The following is a 21,375-nucleotide window of genomic DNA, read 5'->3' as shown; positions in this document are numbered from 1 at the left end:
CACATCATCCCTCCAGGGGCTGTTGCTGGTGTCTACCTTACGTTTCCTTTTCTAGATTGTGAGCCCTTTGTGGGACAGGGAACCACCTTCTGCTGGTCCTTTTTCAGTGCGCACTGCTCTGAGAGCTTTTTCAGCTGGAAAGCGATATATGAATACTAGCCGTAAGTAATCGGGCAAGCCCTGCTCTCTCCCGGAATGGGAACATTTCGAGAGACATGCGTGCGATTATACAGCAAAATCTTTTATTGGAAGGGCTCCGGCATTGTGGAGCATTGAAGGCGCCCGATACAAGCAAGCCACAGGCAGCCTTTGCTGGATCGGCTGTGCAGGACGTTTGCGTTCCGGAAAGGCGAGAGGGTCCTCTCTCTCTCTCTCTCTCTTTTTTACAGAGAGCATTGCATGACTTTGAAGGGACACTCAGCCCTGCAGGCAGGGAAGAGGGATGGCTGCAGAGCGACATTCCCCTTGATCTCGTAACTTAAGGCCCGCCAGTCGATCACGGGGCGGGCGGGCGGGCGGCCGTCCTTGGCCAGGCACACTTCTTCAGGGCTCAGCACCCGCTCCCACAAGTAGAGGGCCTCCACCTCCCCCACCAGGGACTCGTGGGCCTCAAAGCCCCCCTCCATGGAGTCCTGCTCTTGCCCCAGGATGATGGAGGCCGCGGCCGCGATGGAGTAGCCCTGCTTGAGCACCTTCCGGGGCAAGGGCACCCCGTCCAGCCACAGGGACGCCAGCCCAGTGGAGGACTCCCAGCTGACACAGAGGTGGACCATGCAGGATCGGGGCGCCAGGCCTTCGGGGATGCCGAACTGCACCCGCTCGCCCCCCACGTGCAGGCTGTAGTCGCTGGTTCTCTCTTTGTAGAGGAGAAAGTCGTCGGCGCTGTTCTTGGTGGCGTAAGAGAGGAGGGCGTAGGCCCGCGTGACGGCCGGGTAGACCTTCAGGCAGACCGTCAGGCTGGTCAGGGGCTGCGCAGGAGGAGGGGAGGGCTTCAGGATCACGTAGGCTGTGTTGGTTTCCGCCGGGAAAATCAAGGCCTTCCCTGAGAGATCTGTCGGGGGCGAAGGAAACAAGGGAGGTGTGCTCAGGGAGGGGGAAATATGGCTCCCTGTCAACACCAGTGGACACTATGTCACCATCAGCGGACCTCCTTCTCCTCTCACAGGGGCTGGTTGGATACCCAGCCATACCCTGACTGGCAGCAGCTCTCCAATGCCTCAGGCAGGAGACCGACACTGACTGGCAGCAGCTCTCCAAAGTCTCAGACAGGAGACCTGCTCTGACTGGCAGCAACTCTCCAAGGTCCTAGGCAGGAAACTTCCCCAGCCCTACCTGAAAAGACACTGCCAGGGATTGAACCTGGGACCTTCGGCATGCTAATAGCCAGGGCTCTACCACCAAGCTCCAGCTCCTTTGCCTTCTCTGGAGGCAGACCCTCGGGCCCTTTAGACCAGTACTGTCTACTCTGACGGGCAGCAGCTCTCCAGGGAATCAGGCATTCTTTCAGCCTAAGATCCCCTCTCTGTCTGAAACTGCTGCCAGCCAGTGGAGACTGCCCTGAGCTAGACCACTAGTCTGACTCTGTAAAAGGCAGCTTTCTGTTCCTACAGACGAGAGCGCTTCCTCTGCCCTCACTCAGCATTCCAGCCCGGGCAGGCAGCCACATGCCAGTTTGCTTCGAGAATTCAAGGTGCCACCCACCTTCCTGGGCAAGAGACCCCATCAGGCCCGCAAGGACCAGGAGACAGGCACGGAGGAGCCCCATGTTGGCTGACAGGAGAAAAGGCTGGGGGGAAGTCAAAAGCCGGCTCTGCCTTGGAGTCCTTCTGCCTGGGTGACGCCAGTCCCAGAGAGAGCCTCTCTGGGATTTATCCCTCCATGAAATGGGGTGGGCGAAGCTTCCTTGCCAATCCGCTCCCAAGGCCGTTGGCCAGCAAATCCCCGGCCGGGTCCCTCCACTGCCAACTGACCCTTTAACTCCTTCAAGCCCAAGCCTCTCTCTCTCCCAAGCCTCTCTGGGGGCTGCTGGGTGCAAAAATGCATCGCCTTCAGCACGTCCGCGGTGGGAAGAGGGACGTGCTTGAGCAGCGGTGCACCAAGGTAATTTTGGAGCCTGGACCTAAAGGCCTTGGGAGCCCCCTCCCTGGCTGGGGCCCCCCCCGTTAAGTATCATCACCTAAATGTCAGAGGAGACCACACCACCCAGGACAGACCAAAGAGGATTTGGGGGGGGGCAGGGGGTTTGGAGGCCCTGGATTTCAGCCCCAAAGTCCAGGGGTAAGAACGCCACTGATCCTGACCACACAAGCACCATCAGGTCCTTAAAAAGTGATATGAAGAAATTAACCCCCTGGAAATAGTTGTAATGCAGACACCAACATCGGTGTCCTCTGAGACACTCTAGGTGGGTCTTGGGTTTGAGCCAGACATATTGTTTAACGTTCTTAGCTATTGAAACGAAGACTCATGAGATGTCAGAGGCATATGCATCATCCAGCAAAGAACATTTCGAGGAGATCTTTCGAAATTTCGAGGAGAACTTTTTCAAGAGATGTATTATTTGTTTGTTTAAATTTCATATTTGTACTTTTAACCGTGCAGCGTTTTAAGTGTGTATTGTTTTTAATTATAGTGTAAACGGCCTTGGGACTATTTTAATGAAAAGCATATAATTTTAATGAAAAGGTATATAAAATAATTTTTTTAATGAAAAGCATATATATTTTAATGAAAAGGTATATAAGATCAACAACAAATTTATAATAAAAATAAAAATCTGGAGAATATTAGCCATCAACATTCAGAGAGAAGGATTTGGGGAGACAGACAGATACGGATACAAATATGAAGAATATTGATATACCGCTTTTCAACAAAAGATTTCCAAAGCAGTTTGCATAGATATACATAGATAAATAAAAATGGCTCCCTGTCCCCGAAGGGCTCACCATCTAAAAAGAAACATAAGACAGACACCAGCAACAGTCACTGGAGGGATGCTGTGCTGGGGATGGATAGGGCCAGTTGCTCTCCCCCTGCTAAATGGAAGAGAATCGCCACTTTTAAAAGACGCCTCTCGGCTCAATTAGTAGGGGACGAATATGGAGACAATATGGAGATGGCTCCATAGGTCTCTTTCCACAAGCTTCCCCCTGGAGGTTTCCCACACAGGGCTTTTCGTTCACATCTCCTCCAGAATGGAGGGGGTTCATTCACACATCGGCCAGACTGACCCCGAAGTCCCTGCGAGCTCTCGGGGAGCACTTCACACACAATTCGGGTTTTTCACTGCACGTTAAGAGTGTAGCTTGATCTTATATCCAGGTTTAAAACATCCACTTTTTGCACGGGTTTTTTGGGGGGCAACTCCAAACTCTCAGTAAACCCGCGGGAAAACCGGCTCTCTGGGAAAGTTCCAGATCCTGACTCACTTTCGTGGAATAGAACGAGAGTTACGTAAGTCTGACCGGAGGGACGCAGACAATCCTTATCTCTCTTGTGATAGCAAAAGTCAGAGCGACCTGCAAGGGGCGGAAAGGACCACGTGGACAGGAGCAAGGCAAAGATCCAAATCTCCGACGGGTTGCAGGGACGTGGTTATGCAAGATGGCAGCCATGGAGCGTGAACTTTGAGCAACTGCCTCGCCCTCATCAGAGGTGTGCAAACCTTCCCCAGTTTTGGGGAAAAGTTAAATCTCGAACTCCTTTGAGTCACAGAGAAATGCATTAAAATGTGCATGCCATATTCTAGCCAATTGACCACTGCCTTATTAATGTTATTAGCATTACTTGTAGGGTGTTAAGGTGATTAGAGGCATTACATACAAAGCGGATGGAGATTCCTGATCTTTCAGTTTGACTCTCAACTGGGGTCGCCCCTGCCCATCCATGCTGGCCTGGCATCTCCAAGAACCAGCCTCCATCCCCAGGGTGACTCTTGAAAGCAAGCCCGGAGATTTGAGGAGCTTGATACTGTGCAAACTAATATTGGAATAAAACTGGTCACATCCAGGAGGGGGGCTCGGATTGCCCACCCACCAGGATTGGTGTGGAGTCTCTGTCTTCAAGAGACTCTTGAAAGCAAGCCCGGAGATTTCTGGGACTAGGCTAGCAGCCGGGACAGAGAAGACAACAACCCAGATTTCCCACTGTAGTTGCTGCTGATATAAGCACCTTGCAAAATCCCTCAAAGGGATGCAGCAATCAAAATCCCCTCTATTTCCAACTCTCCCATGAACGCGCAGGAGAGCTGGTCTTGTGGCAGCAAGCATGACTTGTCCCCTTTGCTAAGCAGGGTCTGTCCTAGTTTGCATTTGAATGGGAGACTACATGTGTAAAAGGATGGGGCCGCTCTGGGAAAAGCACCTGCCTGCTTGCCTGCAGAAGGTTCCAAGTACCCCTCCCCGCCGGCCCGCCAGCAGCATCTCCAAGATGGGGCTGAGAGAGGCTCCTGCCTGCAATCTTGGAGAAGCCGCTGCCAGTCTGTGAAGACAATCCTGAGCTAGATAGACCAAGGTTCTGACTCAGTATATGGCAGCTTCCTAGGTTCCTAATGTTCCCCCCCACCAGACATTCACAGCCAAAAGTTCTTCCATTGTCAGGGCAGGCCATGGGCAGTGACATTTTTGTGCAGAGGTGAGAGGTGAAAGGTGACACTGAGGGGAAAGGAGGCGGAGTCTTTTGCCCAGGAGGCGCGGCCTCTTGCAGCGGTGTCCGGGGAGAAGCCAAATCACAGGGTATGGAGGGCCGCCCAAGGGAAGCTGATGGCCGTTTTCCTACTCAGTGGAAACTGCAGCTCTCCAGGGCTATATCGCCTTTCAGTTCGTACTGCAGGTTTCGCCAGCTGATGATGGGGGGATATGATGGGAAAGACCCCAGATCTCTGTTGGGGATGGTATAATTCCACATGTCCACCTCTGTAATCTCCCCGCTGAATGGACTCCCGCTGATCATACGCTTTGCGTGGGAGGGGTAGTCCTGTCCCAACATGATCACAGCATTTGGCCCAATGGAATAGCCTTTCTTCACCACTTTGCGGGGCAGGATCTTGGTGTCTACCTGAACAGTGAGGACCCCGGTCTCCGATCCCCAGCTGATGCAGAGATACTGCCAAGACACCGAGGCGCCTTTGATTCGGAAACTGGTGGCGGTTCCCCCGATGTAGACCTCGTACTGCCAAAACTCACCCCAGCGCCCCTTATAAATTGCAATCTCTCTGTCCTGGTGCCGGGTGGCGTAAGAGAACAGAGTGACCCATCTAACGGCGTCGGAGAAAGCCGCCAGGCAGATGGTGAAGTTTTGGAGGGGTTCTTCTTGGGGAGATGGCAAAGTGACGTAGGAGTCAATGCTCCCTTGGGGGAAAATGAAGGCCAATCCTCGAAGATCTGGGAAGGGAGAGAGAGAGAGAGAGAGAATAAATGCACATTAGAAGAATTCTGCTGAATCCAATCAAAGCAAGGAGGATTCCAAGGGAAAAGAAAGAGCCGGTGGTCTCCTTCCGCCATGCCAAATATTCCCCACTCCCCCTTTCATTGCCCCATCCACCAGACGGGAACTTGACAGCAAAATGTCAGGCCACAGGGGGTTATGGGTATCGTAGTCCAAAAGCAGAGGGGGAGAGGATCCCCAAAGTTGAGCAGACCCACAACACAGTCACAGGATATGCTGGTCCCGCAGCTGAAAACAATTAATTATATAATCAATAATTTATGAATAAACTAAGGCCTTCGTTTAACGAAGCCAGGTTGCTCACGACTGCAGAACAAGCAGCAGAAGCCGCCAGGTAGGGAGGAGACTCCTGATATAGGTGTTTCCCTTCCCTCCTCCCCACCAGCGGAGATTCGAACCAGCAACCTCTGGCTCGTTAGGCCAGTCATTTCCCTGCTGCGCCATTCGGTGGCTAGAGATGCACAAAGCAGGCGGTATATACAGTACATGTGACAAATACATCAACACTTTGCATTGGACTAGCACTTTGTGTGTGTGCGAAAAAGCTTCACACACATTATTGTGATCTTTGCAACAACCCACAGGCAAGGGTCCCCCCCCCGGTTCTTAACACGGGTCGAATAACTTGCATTTAAAAATGCCATTCCTGCCATCTGGCCCATACGCAACACTTTGCCCACTCAGCCACCTTGGCTCTCTCTATGGCCTGGGCCACAGAACTGTGTGAATTCAGCAGTATTAGCATGACTGTGTGAACCCGAGCCGAGATTCCCAACGTCGGTTTGTGCCCCGGGATTGGTACACGTTTGCAGAACCGCACTCCTGTTGGCTTCCTGTTGGAAACCTCGATTCGGTGTGAACCAGGCCCGAGTCAGGGAAAGGGCCCTGCAGCTCTCTGCAGAGGAGACCCAGCCGCCATGAAAGAGTTCGCTTTCCATGGCCGTAGCCTTGCGCAATGGTGTGCTTGCAACACACCCCAGAGCAGCCAAGTTTTCTGGCATTTGGACTCTGGTACCGCTGCTGGCAAGCATTCTGTCCTCTTCTCGGCCCCTGGCAGGTCACACAGACCTCCACGTCAACTCTGTTGTCCGTGTCCCTCTTGCTAGACTTTTTTTTTTTTTTTTTGGAAGCTCCTGTACTGTTGCACAAAGATGAGCTGGATCACGAGGGAAGCGGGTTCAAAGCTACCGCTGAAACGAATGGCCTCCCCAAATTCTCCTTTATGGACGTTGATGGCAAATATCCCCCTGATTCTCCTCTTACAGCCTGGATATTTAGCATGCCTTCACTCACTGGGGGCGGGCAGACGCTCTTGAACGATGCTCGGTATCAATCAAAGAACACCAGGAGAGAGACCCCAGTAGGGTCTGACTAAGATTCTCCATTCAACAACAGCTGGCTGGATGTCTCTGGGAAACCCCAAAGCAAAGATGTTGTCTGTCCTTGGCACCTGGAATTTAGAGATGGACTGCTCCTGGTTAGGGAGGTTTCCTTTAGACATCATGGTTAATAGACCTACGCATGAAGGTACCTTCTATGTAATTTATTTAGAACATTTATATACCACCCAATTTTTTTTTTTAAGTCCCTGGGCGGTTCACGCTATAAAACCAATTAAAACATCAACATACTTAAAAATAATTTAAAATACAATAAAAAATCCTAAAACCGAAGCCTTAAAACTCTAAACTGAAAGCCTGGCTAAACAGGTATGTTTTCAGGTTCTTCTTAAAGACATTCAGAGAAGGAGAAACTCTAATTTTGTTGGGAAGCGCGTTCCAGAGTTCCGGGGCAACTCAAGAAAAGGCCCAGTTTTGCTTTGCCGCCAATTAAGCTGGTAGCAACTAAAACCAATTAAAACATGAAGATACTTAAAAATTATTTAAAATACAATAAAAATTCTAAAACCAAAGCCTTAAAACTCTAAACTAAAAGCCTGGCTAAACAGGTAGCAACTGCAGCCGGACCTCCCCAGATGATCTTGATGTGTGGTGGGGTTGATGAAGAAGAAGGCGCTTTCTTGAATATCTCGAACCCAAGCCGTTTAGGGTTCAATGGCGCAACACAGATATATTTGGGCTTTTAGAAATCTGAGCTGTCGCAGACAAATCTGTGACAGTGAGCTTCCCCACTTGAGTTTAACTGATATTACAGCTGATAGACACTGGCTGGCAGCAGCTATTAACTCAGTGGAAGAGCATCAGTCATGCAGATGCTCTCCCACTGAGTTACGTCCCCATCCCCTAAGGCAGGGCTCCTCAACGTTGGGCCCCCAGATGTTCTTGGACTTCAACACCCATAATCCCCAGGCCCAGTGGCCTTTGGCTGGGGATTATGGGAGTTGAAGTCCAAGAACATCTGGGGGCCCAACGTTAAGGATCCCTGCCCTAAGGGGAATATCTTACAGTGCTCACATAGAGTCCCCCATCCAAACGCAAACCAAGGTGGGCCCTGCTTAGCAAAGGGTCAACTCATGCTCGCTCCCTGACCAGGGCAGCCTCCCTTCAGCCATGTGGGGTAGAGCTTGGGAGGGTCTCTTGCTTGGGTGTCACTATTCCTAGCCGCCAAATGTGGGAGACGAAACACTCGTGACTCAACCATGTTGGCCAAGGAGGAGGCTCTTGGAGGCCAGGCTTTGAGAGCGGTGGTTTTATGCTGGAAGGAGTTAACAGACTCCACCTGGCAGCTGATTCCAGGATGGAAGTGGGGCGGGATTTTTTTTTTGTTATCTCTGTTCTGGAGAGTGGAGTGGACTTTGCTGGCCAGAGAAAGCCCAGCCTGCCCCCTTTTCAGTGCACGGATAAATTCAAATGCCAGCAGTGTGGACCAGTTTCAAGCAAGGAGGAGGAAGGCGCCTCCAAGCAGGTCCAGGATCTCCCCTGTCCGGTGTCTTCTGCAGCTCGCCAGCATGGAGCTCTGTCCTTTGGCCTTCCTCGTCCTAACTGGCCTGCTGGGGTCCCTTGCCAAAGAAGGTAGGTGCTGGTGGTGTGAGCAAGGCAAGCCAACTGGAAAGGGATGCGTTGCATGTGTTGAAGCTGGGAGAGCTTTGAATCTACAGGAGTGGAAGCAGAACCAAGCAGAGGACTGGGGAAGTGGGTGGTGGGAGAATTTCCCTGGGTTGGGACATCTCCAGCGTCAGGCTGATGAGTGGAAACTATCACCTCCAAAATGGCCATTTTGGCTCGGCTCCGCTCTGAGGTTTCAAGCATGCCGAAGTGAGGCTTTGCTCTTCTCCCTGGCAGCATCTCCAGAGCTGAGAGAGTCTCTTGCCTGCAACCTGGGAGAAGCCGCTGCCAGTCTGTGAAGACACTACTGAGCTAGATGGACCAAGGGTCTGACTCAGTATATGGCCGCTTCCTATGTCCCTATGTCCCAACTACTTTCTGAGCAGGGGGTGTTGTGGGGAAAGGCCAAGGGTACACACCAGCCAAAGTTACGCACTTGGAAGCCCCACCGATTTCAAAGGATTACGGAGCCACGGACTGAAATGGGAATATTCAAGATTCCAATCCCAACTGCTTAAATATTGGCTGGGGTGTGCCTAGCATATTGCAACACATAGGCATGCCTGCATCATCATGTCGGACCGCTAGGGGTCACACAGACCCCAGAGAAGTGTAGATTGAGCCAGGTTCCTTTGACATGGGATCACTCTCCAAGATGGAGCTGGGAGAACATAATTGCTTGTGGGGAGAGAAGGAGGGAGACTCCCGGAGGAAGCTGTTGTGGCCAGGACAGGAGCGGGAGAAGGTTAAGAAGCTACAAGCAGTTTCCTCCTCCCTTCTATATGAAGGGCCGTGCATCTTTCAGGCAACTGTCATGGTGTCTTCTTCCCCAAGTAATCCTGGGAACTACCTGAATCCAAGGCTAGGTCTCCCCCGTTATTTCGTGGTCAGAAACCAGGGGGTCATCTTAAATTCAAAGTCCCCTTCCTTTTGGGTTATTTGCCTTATTATATACCTTATTCATGCACAGCAATTGGTTACTGTCAAAGATTCCTGATTTTATATATTTGATGACATTTTAGGCTTTGTTTCCATTATTTTCTTTTTACTGTGTATATTCTGCGTATATTGATGTTTGATCTAAGATCGTAAATAAACAACTATCACTATACCTTATTCAACCTCCATTTTTAAAGGGACTTGTCTTAAATCCAGAGTTGTCTTGGAATCGGGTAAATACGGTAGTTCTGCAAAATGGGCTAAGGAGTCTGTTTGGTCAATAGCAAATACGCTAGCCCTGTGCTAGTTGTACATGTATGCAGATGTCTATACACTTCCATGTTCTGTGTGAATGCATTCATGCATCCACAAATGTCACAAGTGAATCCAAGTACCAGCCCCTTCAAAAGCAGGGTACAGGCAGGAATTGGGGTGCACTGAACGTGATGTGAGTAATGGCCCTTGTGTGCACACTGGATACAAGTTGTGGATCTGTTGCATATGTGAAGAGGGCTTCTGTCCACTCCTACTGGGGCAAAGTCACCTGTGCTGCTCAGACAAATTGGTGACCCATTTATGTTAATCACCCAGAGATTTTATGTTAACCGCCCAGAGACGAAAGTTTGAATAGTCTATTAGGGTCCCATTGTACAATATGCTTTTATCTGTGAGACTGTGTCTTTTTTTATCTGTGTTTTTTTAAAACACATTTTATCATTTGGGAGGTTTCTATCGTATGCCACTTTGTGCAGCATCTTGCAAGATAAGTGAGATATAAATCTAATACAATAAGGGTGCAGTGTGGGGTCAGCTTGACCCCGGATTGCCAAAGTGGATGCAAAAGCTTTCTTCCACTGTTCCCACACCACGGCTGCCAGTGTGCTTCTAGGGCGGAAAGAAACTCGGATTGGAACCGAAATGTCTCCAAACATCCGAAAGTCCCCTTCCGAGTTCTCCCAAGCAGATACGCTAGAGAATTCCCTTCATTCCGTACAACCCCACAAAAACATTTCGGTGCTTTGCCTCCTTGTAGATCTTGAAAGAAAGGCCCTGGTTTTCCCAGCAGCGACCGATACGGCCCACGTGCTCCTGAAGCTCACGCCGCCGCTGCCGCCGCCTTTGACCTGCTATACCGTGTGCATGAGATTCGTGTCGGACCTGACCCGCACCTATGCCCTTTTCTCTTACGCCACCAAGGCCCACGACAACGAAATCCTAATCCACCACGACGCGCCTCATATCTACAGCCTCTTTATGCGGGGTGGGGTTGTCACCTTTAATGTCACCGAAAAGCAGGCCTCTCCGACGGGCTGGGAGCATGTGTGTGTCAGCTGGGAGGCCTCCTCCGGTTTAGTGGCGTTTTGGTGGAACAGGCAACCGTTGCCACGAAAGACACTCATGAAAGGCCAGACCATCAGCACGGAGGCCTCGATCCTCCTGGGGCAGGAGCAAGATGCCTTTGGGGGCGGCTTCAATATCAACCAGTCCTTTGTGGGCGAGATGGAAGACGTGAACATGTGGGTTAGGGTACTGTCCCCCACGGAGGTGTGCCAGGCCTGGGATAGACGCCCTGTTCCCGACCCCCTCATTAACTGGAGAGCGTTAGATTATGAGATCAAGGGCAAGGTCATAGTTGCCCCGTCCTTGGCTCCTGCCTGCCGAACCAAATACAGTCTGCAAAGTACATGCCCGTGTCCTTAGAAAGGGGACGGGGTTTGGGTTTTTTTTGCCTCTAACAAGCATGCTTAAAGCTCCTGTCTGGTGGCACAGATTGCTATGCTGATCTCAGAGCTCCCTGCCTAAGAAGGGGGTTCCATTCAACTTGTAAACCTGCGTCCTCCTCTTAGATCAATGTTCTTCCAATAAAAGCTTTTCTTGCACCTGCCTTGTGTCTTCTGACGTGTTATAGTCCAGGAGAGAGAAGGGGAGGCTCGTACTTGGGGGGGTGGAGGCTGCAAAAGTAGAACTGCTCCTTCCCAAGACTGTGGAGCTACATTGTTAAGGGTGAAGGCAAACATAATATATGAAAAGAACATATTCCCATATTCCTTTCAGTCACCCATTTATTCATCGCTGTATATGGCTGTTGTTGTTTTAAATGGGAAATGATTGTCAAAGCGGAAAACTACCATGGGAGGTTTTTGGGTGACCGCATGGGTGCCAGCCAATCGGTCCTATGCACCCAGTCAGGACGTGTTTTAATTTAATTCCACATCCATGATATTTCAAAGGAGTGCCATTCGAAGGAGGAGAGCTGGTCTTGAGGTAGCAGGCATGACTTGTCCCCTTTGCTAAGCAGGATCTACCCACCCTAACCCTGGTTGCATACGAATGGGAGACTTGATGTCTTGACTTTATTTATATCTATGTAAACCGCTTTGGGGACTTTGGTTGAAAAGCGGTATATAAATATTTGTCATATTCGTAAGTGTGAGCACTGTCAGATATTCCCCTTAGGGGATGGGGAAGAACCCCTGCCTGCTTGCATGCAGAAGGTTCCCAATTCCCTCCCTGGCATTATCTCAAAGACAGGGCCGAGAAAGACTCCTGCCTGCAACCTTGGAGAAGCCGCTGCTGCCAGTCTGTGTAGACAATACTGAGCCAGATGGACCAAGGGTCTGACTCAGTATATGGCAGCTTCCTATGTTCCTATGACTTCACCAACATCTTATCAAGGTCTGTTTATACCAGCTGAAGGGTGCCAACAAATTAAATAACACACAAGTAAGTTCCTTTTAAACTAGGTAACCTTTATTGATTTGTTTGTAACATGCACAGACTGGTATTCGGCAGCAGGCTGTCCATGAACAACAAATAACCCTTTAAAAAAAAAAAGAGCACCCCTATTAATGTCTACATAATGTTCGGATTCATATTTGTATCTGAACTTTCTTCCTTTGAGCTCAGATGGAATAAACCAATGACCCCACTTTATCTTCACAGCAACCCTGCGAGGCAGGCCAGGGTGAGAGAAAGTGATGGACTCAAGATCACGCAATGAGCTTAACGCCGGCAGAGTGGGGATTTGAGCCGGGGTCTCCCTGGCCAAAGTCTGACACGCCTCTCAGAAACAGTATATCTAAAATCCAATTCACCACAGCTAAAATCCGCGGCATAGACAATATACTGCAAGATTTCTGCTAGGAGGACTTAGGAAGGTTGGTGCTGAAATTCCAAAAGACTGACATCTGGGGGAAATATCAGGGTTTCTCCCGAGGAGAAACCTCTCCGCATTTTCGAGGGACGCCGGTGGAGTTCCTCTAAGGCTTCTCACAGAGAGGGGCTTCTCTGCCCACTTTGAGAGCGTCATCTCAGCCTGGGCTTCACCACCACTTCGCCCTTGATTTCGTAGCGCAAATTCCTCCAGCCCAGAGCACATCGAGGCAGCTGCAAATCCTGGTAGGCCGACCTCATCTTGTAAGGCGAAAGGACAAAGGTCCACATGTACACGTCGGCCAGTTCTCCCGAAAACGAGTTGTAAGAATCAGCCGCGCCCCCATAATGGTCCTGCTCTTGGCCTAGCAGAATGAACGCCTTCTCGCCGACCACGTAACCCTTCTTCAGCCCTTTCCGCGGCCAGGGCTTCCCGTTCAGCCAGAACTCGGCGGTCCCTGTGAACGATTCCCACCCAAAGCAGACGTGCTCCCAGTCGAGAGGGCCCTCGGGGACCTTGAACGAGACGTATTCGCCCCCCACGAACACGCGGTACTCTCCCGGTTTGGGCTTAAAGATGAGGATCTCATTGTCCTGGGACTGGGTGGCGTAGGAGAAGAGGCCATAGGGGCGGGTCAGTTCAGTATAGGACCGCAGGCATATGGTGAAATTCTCTAGCGGCTTCTCCGGCGATGGTTGGAGGAGGACGTAAGCCTCGCTAGTTTCCTTGGGGAAAACAAAGGCCTTTCTAGTGAGGTCTGCAAAGAGACAGGGTGAGAGGAAAGAGAGAGGTTGCCACCATGTTTCCCTGGCCTGTGCCTTTTCCAGCTGCATCCCTGGCAGAAATTCAACAGGGGAAGAATTGTGCCTCGCTGCATCTCTCTATCCTGGGGAGCAGCTGCCCAAGGAGACCATGTATACCTCTCCCCAAGGAGCTCAGGGAAGTATACATGGGTCTTCCCCCTGCCACTATTTTATTCTCACACCAACCCTGTAAGGTAGGCTAGAGGGAGAGGGAGTGTGAGCTGCATCGATTTTTGTCATGCAGATGTTAGAGGCTCAGGCAGTGGCCCTGCCGAAGAGGAAAAGGCAGCAACCCTACACTGTCTTACTGAAGAGGGACTGGAGTTCCAGCCTGATCGGGTTCCAGATGAGTCCTCGGACTTGGAAGCCCAGCTCCATAATCTCAGATGCATGCATGAGTTACACAGATGACCTAGAGAGAGCCAGACCCTTGGCTGCTAGCTCTGTATTGCCTACACAGACCGGCAGCAGCTTCTCCAAGGTTTCAGGCTCGGGGGGTCTTTGGAACCTGGGACTTCCTTCATGCTAAGCCAGGGCTCTCCTGCTGAACTACGGCCCTTCCCCACCACACTGGCTCATCCTCATCATACAGCTGAAAGAAATGTACTCTTTACATGCTCAGAGGCATCCCCCCTTGCTATGACTCCCAGGGTTCCAGGGAGGTGAGCCCTAGGGTCGCAACGAGGCTCTGTTGTCCACCCTCCAGGGTCGACCCAGCATCTCCACGACTCAGTGTCAACCCTGAAAGCAGTCCTGGGAATTCCCATTGCTTGCCGTTAAGCAAAAAAGTTTGGAGGGGAGGGAGGGACTCTCCATGAATATAAAGCGGGGTCATCGGTTTATACCATCTGAGCTCAAAGGAAGAAAGTTCAGATACAAATATGAATCCGAACATTATGTAGACATTAATAGGGGTGCTCTTTTAAAAAAAAAAATGGGTTATTTGTTGTTCATGGACAGCCTGCTGCCGAATACCAGTCTGTGCATGTTACAAATAAATCGATAAAGGTTACCTAGTTTAAAAGAGCTGGCAACCCTACCTTGACTTCTCCAGGGAGGTCAGAAAGCGTGCACAGCCTCCCCTTTCGTTTTATTGCAAAACAGCAACCCTGCGAGGGAGGTCGGATTGCCAGCCCTCCCGGGTTGGCTTGGGGTCTCCAGCCATCGGCACCCGTCTCCCCAGGCGACTCTTGGAAGCAAGGCTGCAGATTTTAAGGGCTCGGCATGGTGCGGAATATTGGAGGGGGGAGATTTCCAGGAGCAGCTTCAGTCAAAGTGGTTCAGTCCTAGGTGGGACCCCACCTCACAGCCCTCCCACCCCGGCCCCTTAGCCCCAGAAAGTGCTGCTACTGACCTTCCTGGGCAGAAGCCCCTGAGAGGCAGGCAAGGAAAAGGACAGGGATCCAGAGGGTCTCCATCTCCAGGGGCCCCCCCGCCGTGAGCAGAAGGGAGAGAGAAGTCCAAGAGGGCCTGGATAGGCAATCTGGCTCTGGAGTCTGCATGCAACACTCCCCCCTGCTCTCCAGACAACCCCCGGCCCTGACGTCAGTGCCTAAATTTAAAGCCAAGTTGGGCTGTGTTAGCAACTCAGCATCCTTCTCGGTTTCCAGAAGTCACGGGATCCGGGGCTGCTCTTTAACTCCTTCCTGCACAGAGCTGGGCTTGAGGCATCCTGGGAGACAACTCACAGCCAGATCCCCAATGACTGGGGATACAGCCAGCCAGAAGACGAGGGCCCTGAATTAGAAAGACCGTTTGGCCTAGAGTTTAACGGCGGCCAGGATGGAAATGGCGTGTCACTGGGAAGACCCGGAGTTGCCTCTCCGTAGATGGTGGGATATTGCACTGATGGACAAATTAACTCAACAGCTTCGAATTTCTCAAGGGTCTTACATAGGAACATAGGAAGCTGCCATATAATGAGTCAGACCCTTGGTCTATCTAGCTCAGTATTGTCTTCACAGACTGGCAGCGGCTTCTCCAAGGTTGCAGGCAGGAATCTCTCCCAGCCCTATCTTGGAGATGCCACCAGGGAGGGAACTTGGAACCTTCTTCTGCTCTTCCCAGAGTGGCCACCACATCCCCAGAGTGGAATCTCTTCCAGGGCTCACACATCAAGTCTCCCATTCATAAGCAACCAGGGTGGACCCTGCTTAGCTAAGGGGACACGTCATGCTGGCTACCACAAGGCCAGCTCTCCTCTCCATCTCAGATGGTTTTATTAACCACTGCTATCCTCTTATAACATGCACAAACCACCATCCAGATATCTTTCATGGCTCTTCTAGGCATGCTACACTGTGGAATGGTGTTCTTTCTTTCTGCAATGAGAACAATCCCCATTATTTTTCATTTTTTCCTGATTGGTAGACATTCCCTGTATTGTTAACATATTGCTGCATCTGCTAACTGATCAAAGAGGCACCTTTTAAAAGTGGTGGTTCTTTTGTATTTAGCAGGGGGAGAGCAACTGGCCCTGCCCATCCCCAGCACAGCACCCCTCCAGTGGCTGTTGCTGGTGTCTGCCTTGGGTTTCTTTTTTAGATGGTGAGCCCTTTGAGGACAGACAGGGGGACATCTTACTTACTTATTTATGTCTATGTCAATCGCACTGGGAACTTCTGTTGAAAAGCGGAATATAAATATTTGTCTTATTCATACTATTGCTGTTTCTTGTTTGTGAAACTGCTTTGTTGTTTTTCCCGTTGGTTACAAATAGATGTAAAACAGACAACAATTAAAGAGTTGAGCTTTGCACCAGTTTTGAAGCTCAGCAATATTTCAGAATGCAGATCCTCAAGTAAAAGCTGTTTGCCTCTCCTGAAATTAAGCACAAATATGTGTAGGTGTAACATAGGAAGCTGCCATATACTGAGTCAGACCATAGGTCCATCTAGCTCAGGATTGTCTCTCAGCCCTCTCTTGGCGACGCTGCCAGGAGATGCTCTAGATGCTCTTCCTAGAGCGGCTCCATCCCCGGAGGGGAATCTCTTCCAGTGCTCACACTTCTAGTCTCCCATTCATTTGCAACCAGGGTGGACCCTGCTTAGCTAAGGGGACAAGCCATTCTTGCTACCACCAGACCAGCTCTCCTCTCCTAGGCGCTGGGTCACCATTTCTATTCCTGCCCCACTGCCAGTCTGCTTTGGGTTTGGTGGCCCATTTCCTTCCCTCCTGTTGCCTTTCCTGTGACTAATTTCAGACTGCAAACTCCAAACAATTTCTCCTTTTGTGTCTGCTTAGATAATAAAGTTGCAGGCAAGGCCTTGTCACTATTAGCTGTGTCAGGACATTCCCCGCCTCCCGCAGTGAATCAGAACTGAATCAGAACCTAAAATCCTGAGAGCGGCACCAGAAGTGAACTCCAAAACAGAAGAAGCAGCAACTGCTGGTTGAAAATACGTGCGTGCAATTTTCTGCTGGATGTGCAAAAGTGGCACAAGCTGGAAGTGAATAATGGTCAGAGCTGCTGCATGTGGGTAGAGAGAAAGTGGAGAGAGAGAAATTCTTCTCCCTCTCACATCACACCAGAACCAGGGCTCATCCCATGAAATTGATGGCCGGGAAATTTAGGACCAGCAAACGGAAGCACTGTTTCACACGACGCATGATCAACTTGTGGAACTCTCTGCCACAAGATGTAGTGACAGCCAACAACCTGGATGGCTTGAAGATGGGTTTGGATCACTTCCTGGTGGAGAGGTCTGACCTTGAAATGCTCTCTGCTCAAGTTGTTTTTGCACTTTCTAAATGGTTGCTTCCAAAGGGTTTTGCAACGGGGATGGAAGTGGTTTGAGGTTGTTCTGTAATAAACCTAGTTTATTACGAATATTTGCTCCAGCTCCGGCAACGTGGGGGTCATGAGCTGTGAGGAGAAACATCTGTGTGTGTGAAAGGGTGAGCGAAGGCAGGGTTCAATAGTTGAAAGAGCAGACCGGCAAAAGAGGACTGGGTGAAAAGGAAGCGTGCTGAGAGCAGAGACTCGGGAGACGTGCTCAGAGCAGGATGTGGCAGACGGATAACCTCCAACGGCAGAGGAATGATCTCCTGACTGAGCCAGTTTTGGAGAAGTTGACCTGGACCAGACGCCAAAGCAGAGGCTTGCCAAGAGGCCGGGAGGGACTTTCCACTGATGTGTCCTGGGAATGGAGCCCCAAAGCCAGGAAGACGGCCACCCGCCTGGCGTCACGAAGAAAGCCACCATCTTACAAGCCAGGACCAGGGCAGCTGTTCCTCGTGCTGTTGATCTGGGGTTGAGTTTTTGTTAGGATCCTAAAGCCATGTTTCCGTTGTGGATTTCTTGTGTGTGTGTGTGTGTGTGTGTGTGTGTAGCTGCAACTAATGCTTGCCAGCATAGTTATTATTTCTCATTGTGACCAGTGCTAGATACATTGGAACAAAGAAAGCTGCCATATACTGAGTCAGACCATAGGTCCATTGTCTACCCAGACTGGCAGCGGCTTCTCTGAGGTTGCAGGCAGGAATGTCTCTCCCAGCCCTCTCTTGGAGATGCTGCCAGGGAGGGAACCTGGAACCTAGATGCTCTTCCCAGAGCGGATCCATCCCCTGAGGGGAATATCTTGCAGTGCTTACACATCAAATCTCCCGTTCATATGCAACCAGGGCAGACCCTGCATAACTAAGGGGACAAGTCATGCTTGCTACCACCAGACCAGCTCTCCTCTTGCTGTTGTGGCTGCCTGAATATTATGGTTATCATTTAACTCTGACATTGTTGCATCGCCTCTGCCTTCATAGAAGTTACATTAGTGGTGATTTGAACCAATTATGGTCTCCAAGGTCCATCTCTCACTGTCCCTCTAAAAGGTCCCAGGTATATAAAGAAATACTGCCCCCTACTGGGCATAACATTTTCAAGGCTACAATTCTGTGATTCTACAATCACACCAGGGCGCTTTCCAGATTAACCCCTACCACAGTGTCACGACGTATCTCCGAAGTGTGCTTTCGTACTTCCTGAGTTGTGACTCCACAGTCCCTACACTGTCAGCAGGGTGCCATTCACATTTCGGATGCCTCATTTCAGATTTTATCGCTGCAATTTAGAGCTATAGGGTTGTATGTCCGTGGCGGGGAAAAAGGAGCTGTATTTCCCGTTGTAGATTCTGGGGATTGTCTTCAATTTGATCTTGCCGAGCTGAAGCATTTTACCACAGTTGTAGCGGCGGGTAATCTGGAAAGCCCCCAGCCCCATCTTGTTCTTGCAACAGCCCTGCAAGGTAGACTAGGCTGAGAGAGAGTGCTTGGCCCAAAATCACCCAGTTGATGTCCTAGATGGGTGGGAGATTTGAACCCGACACCCTTCCAGAGGGACTAGAATCCAGCCCAAAATAAATCTCCGGGGCGTGGACCCTCTTATTCAAGACAAAAACCTAACCCTCAGGAACTCAGCACCCTGCCTTCCTCTCTAATATCGACAAATGCATTTGTCTTCGGCAGTTATCAGCAGGGGATGCTGTTGTCTTGCAAACAGATCCCATCTCTGATGTGACTTGCTACTCCAAAGCAGAGCTGGTGTGTATGTAATCCCACTGCCATGCGTTCCTAGTTACCAGGGGCGGGCCCTGTTTTCTGGGAGCCGTCCCTGGCCCACCCCTACTTTGCCTTTGGGGAAATCTTCGGTCTCTCTAGGACTTAAATCTCTGAGATGGCGGAGGGGGAGGAATGATGCTAGCCCCAGCATGCATGTCTGGGCCCCAGATCCTACGGTGTTCCTTTCTTCTCACCCAGCTTTTGCACAGAAATTCCTTACCCTCTATCCGTAATTGAACAAGAAGCCAACTATAATGGAGAAACAAGAGTTTGATGTTCATTACCAACTAAACGTGAGCGAAGAAAACAATAAACAGACTACCAGGCTTTTATGCCGAGAGAGGGAGAACCCTGGCCTGGAAAATGCATCTTGCTGGGAGCATCTATTGTGCTGGGGTGGGGAGGTGATGATGCCCTCGGGGGCCCCAGGCATTTCTGAGCGGCTCCTGCAGTTTCTCCAGCCAGCCGGCAAACGCTGCCATGCCAAGCCATTACAGAGCGATCGTAACAGCATTTCGGGAAGTTCAATCAGCAAGTGGGGAATATTCGGGAAGCTTCCGGAGGTCTCCCTTGTCTGAACGTCTCCCCAGATTCTGGGTTTTTTGAATGTGCCAGTCTTTTTTCCAAAGTGGGACTAAGGCATTTGGTATTCTCGGGGGTCCCCACCCCCTTTTTAAATTTGTGAATTCTGTACTAAGCACGATGCACATACAGTTTGCTGTCGCGTTCTGTTCCGTAGGCTCCTTCGTTTCTTCTCCCCCCATCACCTGAATGCAGGTGTGCACCGACACAGCCCAGCAAAGCAGCAAATGTGATGTGCTCACATTTATTTACATTTTACATTTCTATCCCGCTTTTCCTCCAAGGAGCTACATGGTTATGTGTATCTTCACAACAACCCTGTGAGGTGGATTCGGCCCAAAGAAGTGGCTGGCCGAAACTCTGCAGAGCTGCTGCCAGTCACGGTAGGCAATCCTGAACTGGATGGGTCAAGGGCCGGACTCAGTATATGGCAGCTTCCTAGGTTCTTCAAAATTGCCCTGGTTAAACTAGTTAAATCCAAGAAGAGCAGAATGAACTAAAGTGTGCCGTCGAGTCGATGTTGACTCCTGGCGACTACAGAGCCTTGTGGTTTTTCTTTTCTTTTCCTTTTGTATAATTATTTTTATTATATGCCCTGTGGTTTTTCTTTGGTGCAATCCAGGAGGGGTTGACCATGGCCTCCTCCCGCACAGTATGAGATGATGCCTTTCAGCATCTTCCTGTATCACTGCTGCTTGATAGAGGTGCATATATCCCATAGTCTGGGAAACATACCAGCGGGGGTTCGGACAATAGATTCGGAACAAAGTATCTCCTCCTGAGGAAATACATCTCTTTTTGAGTGCACCCAGTGGGCGCCCTCCGGTTCGAATCCGTGCAAAACGAGCACACTAGGCCTCGTATCTCACAAGCCTGGAAAAGGCTGTGATAGGCCGAGAACTGACTCAAGGATCCTGGAATCTGGGCCTTGCTGGCCTCAGTCATTCCGCCCTCCCCGACATTCCCAGAGAGATCCATCCGCGGCTACCGCCGTGTGAGGCTCCCCCCGGTATTTATTTATTTATTTGTCGGCACACCGGTCCGCCATTTGCTATTTCACGGCTGACAGGGCAGTTGACAAGTTATTAAAAGAGGGAGTGTGTCAGCCGTCGACGTGAGCCCCCTTGTCGCCTGCACTTTTCAGTTAACTGTCATTAACGGCAGCTTCAGCCCCGGAGAAGAGGAACTGACACGTGTGTATATTGTCCCTAATCCTCCGCCGGCGCAGTCCGTGACATGACGTTTATCTCTGCTCGTCAGCAGAGAGAGAGAGAGAGAAAGAAAGAGAGAGAATAATCCTGCCTCCCTTTTCAGTTCATTTGGAGAGATAAATGGCCGAGCTCTGATCTGTCATCACTGCTGTCCTGCGGAACCACCTGGATTTGGAGAAAAAATAAAATAAAAAATCCCAAATCTGGTCTCGAAGGAGAGACTTCCTGGATGCAATGGTGTCAGCCCCTGGGGCTTTTATACACAGCGGGCTTTACTGCAAACTCAAAGTCGTCCCCCAAACCCGGATTTTTTTTTACCCCGGATATAAATCAGGTGACACTCTAATGCACAGTGAAAAACCCGAATTGTGTGTGAACTGCTTCCCAATCACTCGCAGGGACTTTGGGGGTAAATCTGGCCGATATGTGAATGCACACGCTCCATTCTGGAGGAGGTGCGAGTTAAAGGGCTTTAAAAGCCCTGTGTGGAAAACTTCCAGGCAGAACTGAGATGCTGCCAGGGAGGGAACTTGAAACCTTCTGCTCTTCCCAGATCGGCTCCATCCCCTGAGGGAACTATCTTACTGGGCTCACACTTCTAGTCTCTCTTTCATACGCAACCAGGGCGGACCCTGCTTCGCTAAGGGGACAAATCATGCTTGCTATCAGAAGACGAGTTC

The 21,375-nt window shown here is 50.5% G+C and overlaps 3 protein-coding genes across 4 annotated transcripts; 1 reads left to right on the top strand and 2 right to left on the bottom strand.

The window, feature by feature from the left end:
- Positions 1–220: 220 nt before the first annotated feature.
- On the bottom strand, positions 221–1,839 carry LOC128337390 (C-reactive protein-like). Its single transcript, XM_053278324.1, has 2 exons — positions 1,702–1,839; positions 221–1,051 (listed from the first exon to the last, which is right to left on the bottom strand). The coding sequence occupies exons 1-2, from the start codon at positions 1,763–1,765 to the stop codon at positions 384–386; spliced, it is 732 nt and encodes a 243-aa protein (XP_053134299.1). The 5' UTR covers positions 1,766–1,839; the 3' UTR covers positions 221–383.
- Positions 1,840–2,688: 849 nt separating this feature from the next.
- Positions 2,689–14,937, bottom strand: LOC128336939 (mucosal pentraxin-like). Of its 2 annotated transcripts, none has more exons than XM_053277264.1 (2): positions 14,704–14,937; positions 2,689–5,384 (listed from the first exon to the last, which is right to left on the bottom strand). In XM_053277264.1, exons 1-2 carry the CDS (start codon positions 14,849–14,851, stop codon positions 4,780–4,782), a joined length of 753 nt encoding a protein of 250 aa, XP_053133239.1. In that variant the 5' UTR covers positions 14,852–14,937; the 3' UTR covers positions 2,689–4,779. The 2 variants fall into 2 exon arrangements, with proteins under 2 accessions (XP_053133239.1, XP_053133238.1); XM_053277263.1 differs by lacking the exon at positions 2,689–5,384 and adding an exon at positions 12,122–13,303.
- On the top strand, positions 8,260–11,277 carry LOC128336941 (C-reactive protein-like). The gene is made up of 2 exons (XM_053277265.1): positions 8,260–8,420; positions 10,426–11,277. The coding sequence occupies exons 1-2, from the start codon at positions 8,357–8,359 to the stop codon at positions 11,091–11,093; spliced, it is 732 nt and encodes a 243-aa protein (XP_053133240.1). The 5' UTR covers positions 8,260–8,356; the 3' UTR covers positions 11,094–11,277.
- Positions 14,938–21,375: the final 6,438 nt, after the last annotated feature.

The sequence above is a fragment of the Hemicordylus capensis genome, chromosome 14 (assembly GCF_027244095.1).
Source record: "Hemicordylus capensis ecotype Gifberg chromosome 14, rHemCap1.1.pri, whole genome shotgun sequence".
Lineage (NCBI taxonomy): Eukaryota > Metazoa > Chordata > Lepidosauria > Squamata > Cordylidae > Hemicordylus > Hemicordylus capensis.
This window is presented reverse-complemented; position numbering and strand designations above follow the sequence as displayed.

Coding starts and splice junctions, on each gene's coding strand:
- LOC128336941 (XM_053277265.1), top strand. CDS start 8,357: ATGGAGCTCTGTCCTTTGGCCTTCCTCGTCCTAACTGGCCTGCTGGGG. Junction 8,421..10,425: donor GGGGTCCCTTGCCAAAGAAG/GTAGGTGCTGGT, acceptor GCCTCCTTGTAG/ATCTTGAAAGAAAGGCCCTG.
- LOC128336939 (XM_053277264.1), bottom strand. CDS start 14,851: ATGCAGACTCCAGAGCCAGATTGCCTATCCAGGCCCTCTTGGACTTCT. Junction 5,385..14,703: donor AGGGGCTTCTGCCCAGGAAG/GTCAGTAGCAGC, acceptor CTCCCTTCCCAG/ATCTTCGAGGATTGGCCTTC.
- LOC128337390 (XM_053278324.1), bottom strand. CDS start 1,765: ATGGGGCTCCTCCGTGCCTGTCTCCTGGTCCTTGCGGGCCTGATGGGG. Junction 1,052..1,701: donor GGGGTCTCTTGCCCAGGAAG/GTGGGTGGCACC, acceptor CGCCCCCGACAG/ATCTCTCAGGGAAGGCCTTG.